The following is a 12,348-nucleotide window of genomic DNA, read 5'->3' on the forward strand; positions in this document are numbered from 1 at the left end:
CATCTTCCTCACCATGTGGTCATAAACGGCAAACCAGACAAAATCAAGAACATAGAGTCAATCCCCAACAAACCAGATCGCCGAGTTTTCTTCATGTCATGTCGGTGCCCATCCCCGAATGCCAGTCCTTTCCACGCCGAGTTCATGCCATGCTGCCCAGTCTGGTGTAATTTGATAACGATGACGCGCTCCTCAACAAAAAGCAGCTACCAAAAGGAAGAAGAGGGTTTTCGTCCGCCCGAGGCCAAAGACAATCCCAACAAATGCAAACTACAATGAGTACACAAACCATCAACTTTGTCCCTCTGCCGCAGCGTCCTCGTTCGTTACGACAGATGGAACGCCCCTTGGCCCTCTTTGATGGCCGTGAAGAGCTTCTCCCGCAGGACGTCAATGCTCGAGTAGTCGGGCAGCTTGAGGTAATTCACGCACGTCATGACGCTGGGGAGATAGTCGTCCGACGTGTAGGGCGCCTCACTAGGCTTGCAGACCACAGTGAACATGGGCGTAAGCTTTTTGAAGCCTGTTGTTGTCGGAAGCACGGGTTAATCATCATGCGACCTGAGCGAGCCAACCAAGGGAGAGGGAAACGAACCGCCAATGGGGAGCTTGGGGCTCCCGGTAGTGAATTGCAGGAAGTCGCGGCGCTGGGCCGGCGTGAACTCGCTCATGGCCTGCAGCAAGTTTCTAACCGTCTTGCTGTCCATATTGTACCCGTGATCCGCCTTGACCGAGTCCATGAGAGCTGGAAAAAAGATATTAGCAGTCGTTCGCAATGTGTGGCGGCGGACCAGCAATGCTTACTCTCTAAAGACCAATCCTCGTCTACCCGCCCAAACAACGAGCACAGCTCGTCCGGTGTGAATGCACTCAGCGCTGAGTACGGGAACACCTGCGAGAAGCCAGACCGGAACGCATCGATCTGCCGACGGACCCCGGATCCCAGAGTCATGTCGATCACCTTCTCCAAATAGAGGTCGACGTTATCAATGGTAACCTGAGTCTGAGCTCCATTGGGAATGAGCTCAATCTCAGGGTAACCAGGTAGGGTGAAATCCAGATATAAGTCGTCAATGCGGATCTTGTCGATCACGATGTTCTCGATATCGATCACCTTCTGCGCCGCGGTTCGGTTCGGGTCCTCGTCGATCGCCTTCTTGGCCGAAACAAACTTCTTAACCACCATGAGCGACTTCGCAACGACAGGGTCGACAGACTTGATCGCCCCAAGAGAGGGACGAACAGCGGCGGACTCATCGCCGATGCGGAAGAAGATGGGGTTGAAGTTGATGTCGATAATCCGTGAGTCGATCATAGACCGTGCGACAAACTTGCCCAGGATCTTGAAGAGTTGCAAGATCTTCTCGCCTTCCTCCGAGGCGGCAAATTCGTCGCTGAGCGGCCTGGGAAAGAGCCCGTTGGTCGCAGAGACATATTCGTCATGTCCATTGGGATCGTTATCACGCCATAGCTTCAGCTTCTTCTTGCAGAATTCTTTAGAGACAGTTGAGTAGAACTCGAGCGTGGGCCCGAGTCCAGTGCCGACTTCGTCGAAGTACTCGACCTCCAAAATACTCTGAGAAGCGCCGTAGAGCTCCATGACTTTGACGGCCGACTCGAGAATCTTGGAACGAGAGATCCTGACCTTCTGACGCTGCAGACGGCCGAGGAATGGCCTCTCGTCCCGACGATCTCTTCGAGCCTCTTCCTGGGACTGGGCGTTTTGCCAACGGCTCATAGATCGGGCGTAGCCGAACGAGGTCGACTGCAAGAAGAGATGGCGGGTCTCGAACGGAAACAGGAAGGGGTAAAGCCTTGCCAGGTCCTCGCTCCAGCTAGGGAGGCAGTTGCTCGCCACGATCAGCGGCTCTTCGAGCTGCCGATTCAGCTTAGCTGTAAGCTTGGTGTTGACGAACTGCGACAGGGGCTCAACATTAACCCTTAGCGTCTCCTTGTTTTCGGCAAGAACGTCGTCAATATTGGCGTTGAGGTCGTGCAGTTTCTTGAGGAGGCGCAGGATGGATGCAGTAACCGGGGACTTGGACAGAGATCCAGGTATGCCACCCTCCTCGGCGTCCGACCCGTTCTCAGCCGTGCTGCCAAAGGCAGCAGACTCTGCTGGAGGAGCGCCGGGCACCCGCCTGAACTTGATGGGATGCACGGTCGACCAGATATTGCGGCCATATTGATCATCAGTGTTCTTTGCAAAGCTGTGCACGGCTCGGTAGATGGTGGTATCATTGGGCACGACTTTGCCGTCGATACTGAATTCGATATGCCAGTCTTGCGGGACCGACTGGATAGCAGCCGCATAAGACATGGGCCGCGAAGACGCGGCTGGGGTTGGACTTGCCGTAGCCGACGTCAACGCACTTGAGCGGTTGGGCAACGCGGCCGTGGGCCGACTCTGACTCTGCGACGGCGTTGGCACCTTGGTTCCATCCTCCTTGCGAGCAGTCACTTTGCCTCCTGCGACCTCCAAGTTCACCGCAGAGGGATCTGGGGTAGGCGCGTCCTCCATTCCCTCGTCGACGTCACCAACCATATCAAGGGCGCCGTCGTCTCCCATCTCCTCGTCATCAGACAGTTGTCTCTCGTCAGCACACTCGAGCGAGTTTTCGAAGTTGTCCTCGGCAGCAGGCAGCGGGTGCGCCGGCGTATCCCCATCCGACGCGGCTTGGCGACGAGAGGACCGACGCAGAGAAGTTTTCTCCCTCGAGGACGATGGGTCAGGCGTTGCCGGGGAATCATTCCGCGGGTCTGACCTGGACTTGGATTTCCGCGCCGACCGCGGCGTGGGAGAGTGCGAAGAAGCAGCAGCCGGGGGAGGAGGGGGCGGAGTCGAATTCGAGCCGCTTGACGGGGGGAACGAGCGCTCCATGAGGCGAGCTGCGGCCGCACTCATGGGTAGACCCGAGCTGGCCATTGCAGCCAAGGCGCGAGAAACCGCGTCCCGCTTGGAGCCACGGGGTCTATCCGAAAGACTGATCCGCGGCCTCAGGTAATCATCGAGGGACTTGAAGGTCGTGATGGCGTGGATCGAAACCATGATGTTTCGGTAGTGCCGAGGAATGTCCGAATCTTCATCTGCCACGAGTTTGAGCCGGAGTTGCTTTGCAAGCATAGAGGCCGCACTGCTGCGGTTACTATCAAACGATTGGTGGTGAACGGTAATGACCTCGAAGTGTTCGGACCTGCTCAGCAGATCCTGAAGCTTGTGGATCAGGACGCTGAGAGGAGTGGCCGGAGAGTCGGCGGTAGCGGTCTTAGGCTTCGACTTGACTGTGTATCCCATAAAAACCTGCAGGAACGCCGTCTGTGCCGCTACGGCAAGTTGCTCATCGGGGTTACTCAGGACCTCTTCAAGAACACGGACAACGCCGGACGCGAGCAGCTCAGCACTTGTGACACTCTCCAATAGGTCGGAGTCGAAGTATGACGCCAGCTTGCTGAAAAGCTCGGTGCCACTCTCAAGCGCGAGCTGCGACGGAAAGGCACGTCGAAGGTAAAAGTTCTCGATATCGGACGCCAGCGCCGACAGGTTGTCAAGGATCTCGGTGGCCTTCTTCTTCATTGCCTTGGACTCCTTTTCATTTTCGTGTATTTCGAGGAAGCGCTTGGCATTCGCGATGATTCTCGCCTTCATGGAAGGGAGGTCCGAGATGAGCCGTCCCGGAGGGCCAGAAATCGACATCGTCGAGCCTTCGGAACTGAACGGAGAGGCTGATAGGTTGTCACGGCTCTGGTCATCCTCATTGTCACGTTCGCGACCCTCGTCGTCTTCATCATCATCTGAAGAGTGGTGAGAACGATCCTCGTCCTCTTCCTCAGCCTCCCCATTCTCGCCCTCATCATCCTCGCTCTCGGACTCAGCATGGTCAGACCGGTCGTCGGCGGGCTCTGCGGACGACCTGTTCGACTCCGGCTCGGGCTCCGTTTCTGGCTCAGCCGTCTCCGGGGACGGGGACGGGGACCCATTGGTCGAAAGCTTTGCTTCAGGCTCCAGATCCTGACTGGCCAGCTTCGTGATTTCGGAAATGACACCCTCGCGGTAGAGCTGGTACCGGTATACCGATCCCAGTCGCCTCATGAGTAGGTCAGCGGCTCCCACGGCAGACAAGACCAGAGAAGGGTGGTCCTGCTGTGAGATGATGGACGCCAAGAAGGAGGCATAAGAGACGGGTTTCAGGGCTTCAACGAGAATCGCCTGGTCAAGATTCGAAAGCATCTTGAGTTGGGACATCAAGACCTTTTGACGAACAGTCAAGTTGACAGTGCTCGAGTAGGCGTCGGTAAGGGTCGGGAACAAAATCATGGAGAATCGCCGGACCTCTTCCTTGCAGTCTTCCAGTAGTTCAATCCGCTTTTCATTTGAGGTCTTCTTGCGAGAACCCGACGAGGTTGCCGAGACGGGTTCCGGGGAAGAGCCGACCTCGGGAAGGCCGACTAAGGCGGGATCCGCCGATCTTGGCAGGTTCGGCAGGAGCTCGCAGATGACGTTGAGTGTCTCGATAATCTGATCCCGGGGGCGGTGGATTAGTGCCTGCATGATGAGGACACTGTCGAGTTTCGATGCGAGATCGTCGGTGCCGCTCGGCGGCGAAACACCCGTCAAGATCTGATAGAGCGTCTCGACCACGTTCATTTTAAAGAGCTCGGCCGAGAGGCGGGGGCTCGCCCGCGCGGCGATAGCAAGAACCCGAAGGAACTGCGTGTGGATATGGTCCCCAATCAAGTTTGTGCTGCCCGGGAGAAGCAGACGGAGAATACCCCTGAGCAGGTCGACGCTGATGAGCTCCTCCAGCTTTGAAGGGTGGAACCTAAAACTCTCGACGATGCGCGTGACGCACAGGGAGCCTTTCTCCACGACCTTTTGGTCACTGCTTCCAAGGACATTGAGCAGGATGGGCATGACATCTCGAACGACAGGAAAGGATTCAAGGTCGAGATTCTGGCAGCAGTTTGCAGCGGTAGTGACTGCGACACGCTGCGTGCTAGTCGCGAAGAACTCTAGGTAGGAGAGACACGCGGTCAAGCCACCTTCGCGAACAATAGTCGAAGGGTACTCGAGTGAAATCTTCTCGAGCGTGCTGAGCGCTTGCTCGGCCAGGTCGATAAACGAGATTTCGAGCAGCTTCTGGCACAGAATAGGAACGGCGTGGCCATAGACAACATTTGATGTGGTGGCCGGCAGGGCTTCCATGAGATTTGCCAGACAGCGGCAAGCCAACAGCATAATCTCTGGGTTCTCCTCCCCCGTGAGCTCGTTTGGCTGCATCAAAGCTACCAGCTCCTTCACAAATGCATCCGGCGAGAAGTGCCCCGAGAGCGTGTCCTCGTTGTGGATGAGCAAAAGCTCAGAGAGCTCTTGCAAGGCAATGAGCTGCATCGTGGGGTCACCCTTCTGCCGAAGGTTGTTCAAGATATCTCGCAGCCTCGCAGATGTGCCGGAGACCATGCCGGTCAAGGTCCGAAGAGTGTTACTCAGGCCTGGGACCGATCCTCCTGGGCCGCCGAAGCCGCTGAAGGGATCGGCATCCTCGTCATCGTCGTCATCATCGTAGCGTCGCAAGCCCTCCTCATCCTCGTCATTCTCTTCACTGTCCTCAAGAACTCGGTCCTCGGGAGGAGGGGGCGGCGGCGGCGGAGCGGCCGCCGATGCTTTTTGGTGTTCTTCGGTACCGCCCATTACCACATCCTGGTCCTGCGGGGCTGCATCGTTGTGGGCAGTCCGTTTCGATCGCCGGTTCGAGCTAGTAGCGGGGGCAGTTGGATCATCTAGAAACGGTCGTGTGAGATATGTGGCAGCATGACGGAGGGCTGAGTGGGAAAAGCATTACCTTTGGCGGTTGACGCACTCTTCTTGTTCCGGCTGGATCGCCGACTGGACGATGCAGAGGTTGGATTGTCCAGGTGGCTCGCAGGACTTGTCGGGGATCTGTGGCAGATGTTAGCATTCTGGTGACAACTCCCCCCTCCTCCCCTCCCCCGGCGGGATGTCGCGAAGGATGACGAGCCGAGTTCGACATACCCTGGGCTCGACATAGTTGCGGGAGCTTTGCCCTTCGTGCGGCGAGAAGAAGATGGAGTCGCTGCTGAGGCCGGGGACGGCTGCGGATGTGGTAACGCCTGTGTCACACGCTGTCGCTTGGATCTACGGGTTGATGAAGGTGACTCGGTGGCAACCTGCGGCGGGCTGGTATGGTTTTTTCGCTTCCGGCCGCTCGGTGCCGGCGTCGGAGTCGGCGGAATCGGCGGGGGCGGCGGTGCGGATGAGGGAGCACCGGCGGTCGTGGTTGGGTTCGCAGACGCTGCTCTTTGGCTCGCGGCTTGACGGGCGGACGAGCGGGTGACCCTGGACGACATGAGTAAATATGTGTTCAAATCCTGTCTGTCATGGAGTCGACAGCAGGTAGAAGAGAGAAAGGATTATAGGAGGAATTCGCGGAGGGCGAAGGCATGGATAATTTTGGTGGCAGCCGCAACAGAGATCGCGGTCAAAGGTGGCCAGCTGTGGAAGAGAGAACATTCGTTGTTCCGAGCCTGTGGGGCGGTCGATGGCGACTCGAGTTCCTTGTATGCGTGACAGCCCAAGACGAGGATCGATCACCAACGCGGAGGACCAAACAGCCGGGAATAAAAAATGCCACAGGGAAAAACACCGATTTCCTCTTTCCCTTTTACTGTTCCTTCCTTTGGCTTCCGCACTATATGCACTTTTGCACCGGTCTTTTTTAATCGCTGCGGGCGGTTTGTCAGGTCGCCAAAAGTGCAGCGGTGTGTGGTATCGATCGCTCGGCTGGGCACGAGGGGAGGCAATTTGGTCGGAACCCCGAGTCGATAAGAACGCAGGCACAGCACGGGGATAATAAGACGGGAAATCACAAACTGGGTCGCATGAGCGGAGGGGAGATATACCTTGCAGAAGGAGAAGGCAGATAAGAGACAGCTGACGGGAGTGAAGCAGTCGCGGCTGGAGAAGAGAGCGGAGGTAGAAGGTGCGTTTGGTCGTTATCGAGAGCCGATCTGGACCGCTGTTGTTCGCTGCGTCGTTCTGCCATGGATTACGCCATCGGAAGGCAGGCAGGCGGCGGTTCAGACGGGAGGCGGCTTGTGTGAAAATTCAAATCACTCATGGGCCGGCTTGACGGGCTGCATGTGTTGAGTTATCAGGCTGCGGTTCTGCTTAAAGGTACGCTCGGGGACGGTGGCAGGCCGATTTCAGGCAGAGGTGGTTGGTTGGTGGAGATGCTTAACCATGACGAGTTCGTTGGACGAGCTCCAGACAGCCAAGCCGCTGTTTGATGTTGGCTTAGTCTGGTTGGGGTCTCTCGCTCAGGCCGGCTTCGGCCAATTAATCCCACTTGCTGCAGGATTGGCATGGGTGGCACGGATCTCTACCTAAGGCCCCGATTCTGTTTTGCTGCAGTACTACACCATACGGATCTGTATGTATGGACAGTACCTACACTAACTAGTACACTACGAACTCGGTACGTATATGCATAACTACAGAGTAGAATGCCGTAACCCTGCCATTGCGGCCCAGTTGGGTACATGTAAGTCCTACTGGACACTCGACGTAAAAAACTCCCATGCTATATATTGCAGATGCTGGCAAACGCCAAAACGGCGCAAGCTACGAAGTCTACGAAGTACTTGATTCAGAATTAACTACCGGCTGCACCCAGGCGAGCCCGAGGCCTTCTGAACAAGGTCGTCCCGGAAACTAGAATTTCCTCCTCTTTCCACTAAAGCACTGTCCGGTTGTCTTAGGATTCTGAATTTGGGCGTCCCATTCTGGTGATCGATTTAAAGATAGCCCGTTCATCTGCATGACCAAACAGCGGGCGTCATTGGGTCTCAGATAGTTCCTGTTACAGGATTGAGGTCTTTGGAGGCCAGGTTTAGCCGACCCACCGTTAGGGTTGACGGACCGGGGTCCAGCATGTATTTAGAGAGCTTCTACCGGTGCTTCCGGCACTTGACATAAAACAATAACTATCATTACCACTTCTGAGGACCGTACGAGAAGTCGAGAAGTCCCAGCAGTGCCTACCACGATCAGGTGGAACAGCACGATTGCATAAGGAGAGAGGAGGACGAAGCACCTGGGCCAAACTGCTATAGGACGGTCAGATGTGCTGCAGACCTGACTTTAGGCACTCCGGGGACTTTTGTAAGAGCCTCAGAAGTGGTGATAATTCGTTGATTAATTAATTATTCCCAAATGCCAGATGCATTGAGAGGAGAGTAATTAGTCTAAGTTACAAATTTATGACCCAGGTTAGTCTCTGCTGCCAGTGAGTGGGTCGGTCAGATCTGACCCCTGGCAGCCGAGTCCTGTAACACAAGCAGAAGGTAGCAAGACGGTGGATTGATGAAACAAACTTCATAATTAAAGACAGAAGAGCGGGAAATTTGAGCGGAAGGGTGATAAAAAGACTGGATAGAGTGAGGGGTGACGTCGAAGGAAGTTGTTGCAGACGGAGGGGAAGGCAACCATGAGCAAAACACTTTTCTCAAACAGCATTATTGGTTCTCTGCCGGAATAACTTGATGCGAACATAGAGATCTTTCAAGTAGGTATACCATATTCAGATAGTAGCTCTTTGAGATACGCCAGCAACACCGAACACGTACATATATAATTAATTGTACAGTTCCACGCCACAACCCTTGCCACAGACAAATCGCTGAGAGCGGAGCAAAGAGCAGTCCTCCTCTGGAAGGCTTGTCGGAAAAGGACTCAGAACTTGGGCCCTTTGAAAGCCCCAAATGCATACCGTCCTTCATAGTCTCTCCGCCACCGTTTCTTTGGACGCTCGATCGACCGTTTGGCGGCTTCGTTATTGTGCCCGGGGTTGATGATACTCCGGACAATGTGCGCGCCTTCGATCTTGATAGGCCTCGGATACGCCTCTAGGAACTGCTTCTTGGTGTAGACTCTTCCATTGGTTTGCAGAAACTGGGTGGCCATCTTGTTGAACTCTACGAAGAGTAGACCAAACTTTTGGGTCAGTAAGCCGGCCTGGGTGTGACGGGACGGAATGGGAGTATGTGTCTGGAAGTAAGCAGGGTAACAGTTTCAGTACCTGAGAGAAGCATCCTTGTATCTGGTTGGAGGGAGAAAACATCGCTGCGCTCGTGGACGAGCGTCAGACCTTGAGTAACCTCGGTCCCTTTGGTTTTAACAGCGTCAGTACAGCTGCCGTTGCCGCCTTATAAGTCATGGACCATGCTCCGAGAAATACCTTGCTCAATCTCGTAAATGACCGCATCTTCGTCCCTATGCATCCAGTGCTTGGTGAGGACAGCGTGTAGCATGGGGCTGTTCGGCCTCATGATGGCGCCATTTGGGCCTGCGGCACTGGGGTTAGAGGGTGCCTAGGTACTCAGTCGCGATAGCAATGAGTGAAAATACGAGTTCAGCGTACCCAGATAAGTCCCAGCGTCTATATCTTCAGCTCTCGAGTAGACATAACCTTCGCGGTCCGTTTTGATGTCGAACAGCGCCGACGCGAACTTCCACGGTCGGAGGACAACATCGGGGCCGCCGAAGTTTACACGGAAAAGCTTAGTGGGAAAAGATTGATAGATCCTTGGTAGTCTCGTGGTTACCCTGAAGCTCATTTCCAGATTAGAAAGCAGTGGGTTGCTCTTTGTTTGCTACTAATAGCACTAGCATCTCAAGCCAGCGGATTCCTGCAAAATGGCGACGAGATGAATATGTGGACCCGCGCCTTTCGCCGGGGGCAAATGCAACCACGGTATGCATGCGTCGGCCCGTACTGTGCGGTCCATGTTGTCGGTTCAGCGCCATCTTAACTAACTTCAAGGGAGCAGGATGTGCCACAATTTTTCGTAAGGCAAAACACTACAAAAATCCGTCGTGAATGAGTGCTCATGTGTAGAGCTACCCATGGACGAGACTCTTTCGTTCGAAGCACCGACCTGGTCTGGTCGACCAACCGAGTGCCAAGTACAGATTACTGCTAGCAGTACAGTAATGTACGGATTACATACTGTACCTTCGTGGATCTGCATGGAACCCCAGCGCTGTTAAGCTTTCCTTGGCCCACCTCATCCGCTGCCAATTACGGAGCACCTTTCCGCGTACGGAATATCGTCTTTCCAGAAGGATAAGGTACTGTAGCGAAGTTCCCGGTAATCATCATAATGTGAACGCCGGTAGCTTCCTACACCAGGAGAGTTGTGTCCTGACCTCTAACTAGTGTAGTTTGGGTGCACTATTTGGCTAACGCCTCTGGCAAGATCTCGGTTATTCATCAGCCTTTGGATAGTCAAGGGAGATTGCCAAAGCACTTTACACAGGAAAGCCGCAGTTCCCCGGTGAGTCTGAAATCGCGAAAGTGCTGGACGCCACCGTACGAAATGCACTACTCCGGAACCAATATATACACCACGCTGTATGCTGGCGTGCTGCGTACACACGAAGCGCGGACGAGACGAATCCTCTGCAGCAGCATGTCGGTACGGATTACAGTACTCCGTAATCCGTACCTGAGGGTGATTGGGTGAGACCCCTGAGCGCCAAGACTGGGGGGCATGCGACGGCTTGCGTCGGCACAAGTGACGTCGTTTACCCCAGATGGGATCCTCCCCAAGCCGACCTCCTCCCTCTTCTTCCGGATCTCGAGGCGACAATATGCTCCCCAAGTTCCTCTTAATTGATGGGAAAGGCGACGAGATCTTGACCTCTCCCACCTCACACCTCGGCATCCTCGTCCAACTCAGGCTCGCTACGTTCCGAAGATGAAGGGAATCCGGTTGTCCCGCCCTCACGGGCCCCTCTTGCGTCCTGGAGGCGCTCGGCTCTGTCCCTCTGTGCGGCCGGCACCGCTGCTCGCCCCTCCCTTGGGCGCGCTCGCGGACCAGCAGCAACGCCTACAACACCGCCGAGATGCTAGCTCCCTCTCGCAGCGGCTTGACTCGAAGCATGTCATGTTCCCCGGCGCGGTCAAGTCGGCCTTCAGCAACACGATGCGCTTCGAGCAGCCGGCGGACTACCCGGCACTGCCGACGTACCGGGTAGTCGACCAACACGGTGTCGTCGTGGACCCCGACTTCAAGCCCGACCTCAGCGACGAGGAGGTGATCAAGCTGTATCGCGACATGCTGACCGTGTCCATCATGGACGTGATCATGTTCGAGGCGCAGCGCCAGGGCCGGCTGAGCTTCTACATGGTTTCAGCCGGCGAGGAGGCCGTATCGGTGGGGTCTGCCTCGGCGCTGACCAAGGACGATGTCGTGTTCTGCCAGTACCGCGAGCAGGGCGTGTTCAAGCAGCGGGGCTTCGCGCTGGCCGACTTCATGAACCAGCTATTTGCGAACCACAAGGACCCGGGAAAGGGCAGGAACATGCCGGTACATTACGGGAGCCGGGAGTTGAATATTGTCAGTTCACCTTGGGTTGCCCTCCCAAACAACCGCAGGCCCATGCTAACCCGTCGCAGCACACCATCTCCTCGCCCCTCGCGACGCAACTCCCGCAGGCTTCTGGGGCGGCGTACGCGCTTAAGATCCAGCGGATGCAGGACCCCAGCACACCGCCGCGGGTGGTAGTGGCGTACTTTGGCGAGGGCGCGGCGAGTGAGGGTGACTTCCACGCAGCCCTCAACATCGCCGCGACGAGGTCCTGCCCGGTTATCTTTGTCTGCCGCAACAACGGGTACGCCATCTCGACGCCGACGCTGGAGCAGTATCGCGGCGACGGGATCGCCAGCCGCGGCATCGGCTACGGCATCGAGACGATCCGCGTGGACGGCAACGACTTTTGGGCGGTCCGTGAGGTGACGAAGAAGGCGCGCGAGCTGGCGCTGCAGGACGGTGGCCGACCGGTCCTGATCGAGGCGATGACATACCGAGTCAGCCACCACAGCACGTCGGATGACTCGTTTGCGTACCGCGCCAGGGTGGAGGTGGAGGACTGGAAGCGGCGAGACAACCCGATTGCAAGGCTGCGCAAGTGGATGGAGGCCAAGGGCTGCTGGGATGAGAATAAGGAGAAGGAGGCTCGCGAGAGCATCCGGCGGGATGTGCTCAAGGCCTTCTCCGAGGCCGAGCGCGAGAAGAAGCCGCCACTCAGGACCATGTTTGAGGACGTGTACGAAGAGCTGACGCCGGACCTGAAGCAGCAGATGGAGGAGCTGAAGAGCCAATTGGAGAGATACCCTGACGAGTATGAACTTGGGCAATTTCTGGGCGGAAAGGAGAGTTTAGATAAATAAACCAAGCCAGTGAGCTGGCGAATTTCGTCTGATGAAAGCAGTTTCCGAAGATAGTGGTAACCACAGACCTTGGTGACTGCCTTTCTGTGCAACGGTC

General features: G+C 56.0%; 3 protein-coding genes across 3 annotated transcripts; 1 reads left to right on the forward strand and 2 right to left on the reverse strand.

The window, feature by feature from the left end:
• Positions 1-326: 326 nt before the first annotated feature.
• P884DRAFT_208507 (uncharacterized protein) lies at positions 327-6,366 on the reverse strand (the record flags this gene model as incomplete). The annotated part of the gene is made up of 5 exons (XM_069438878.1): positions 327-523; positions 596-745; positions 805-5,778; positions 5,841-5,938; positions 6,032-6,366. The coding sequence occupies 5 exons, from the start codon at positions 6,364-6,366 to the stop codon at positions 327-329; spliced, it is 5,754 nt and encodes a 1,917-aa protein (XP_069294752.1).
• Positions 6,367-8,551: 2,185 nt separating this feature from the next.
• P884DRAFT_230161 (uncharacterized protein) lies at positions 8,552-9,701 on the reverse strand. Its single transcript, XM_069439776.1, has 4 exons — positions 9,438-9,701; positions 9,255-9,362; positions 9,096-9,182; positions 8,552-8,991 (listed from the first exon to the last, which is right to left on the reverse strand). The coding sequence occupies exons 1-4, from the start codon at positions 9,631-9,633 to the stop codon at positions 8,750-8,752; spliced, it is 633 nt and encodes a 210-aa protein (XP_069294753.1). The 5' UTR covers positions 9,634-9,701; the 3' UTR covers positions 8,552-8,749.
• Positions 9,702-10,682: 981 nt separating this feature from the next.
• P884DRAFT_249696 (dehydrogenase-like protein) lies at positions 10,683-12,280 on the forward strand. The gene is made up of 2 exons (XM_069440609.1): positions 10,683-11,418; positions 11,478-12,280. The coding sequence occupies exons 1-2, from the start codon at positions 10,777-10,779 to the stop codon at positions 12,249-12,251; spliced, it is 1,416 nt and encodes a 471-aa protein (XP_069294754.1). The 5' UTR covers positions 10,683-10,776; the 3' UTR covers positions 12,252-12,280.
• Positions 12,281-12,348: the final 68 nt, after the last annotated feature.

The sequence above is a fragment of the Thermothelomyces heterothallicus genome, assembly GCF_042370625.1.
Source record: "Thermothelomyces heterothallicus CBS 202.75 unplaced genomic scaffold P884_scaffold_26, whole genome shotgun sequence".
Lineage (NCBI taxonomy): Eukaryota > Fungi > Ascomycota > Sordariomycetes > Sordariales > Chaetomiaceae > Thermothelomyces > Thermothelomyces heterothallicus.

What these genes read in the sequence shown, in the direction of transcription:
- P884DRAFT_249696 (XM_069440609.1), top strand. Translation starts at nt 10,777, where the DNA reads ATGAAGGGAATCCGGTTGTCCCGCCCTCACGGGCCCCTCTTGCGTCCT. An exon ending in GGAGCCGGGAGTTGAATATT is followed by an intron (nt 11,419 to 11,477) that starts GTCAGTTCACCT and finishes AACCCGTCGCAG; the next exon opens with CACACCATCTCCTCGCCCCT.
- P884DRAFT_230161 (XM_069439776.1), bottom strand. Translation starts at nt 9,633, where the DNA reads ATGAGCTTCAGGGTAACCACGAGACTACCAAGGATCTATCAATCTTTT. An exon ending in CATTTACGAGATTGAGCAAG is followed by an intron (nt 9,183 to 9,254) that starts GTATTTCTCGGA and finishes TTAAAACCAAAG; the next exon opens with GGACCGAGGTTACTCAAGGT. An exon ending in TACAAGGATGCTTCTCTCAG is followed by an intron (nt 8,992 to 9,095) that starts GTACTGAAACTG and finishes TACTCTTCGTAG; the next exon opens with AGTTCAACAAGATGGCCACC.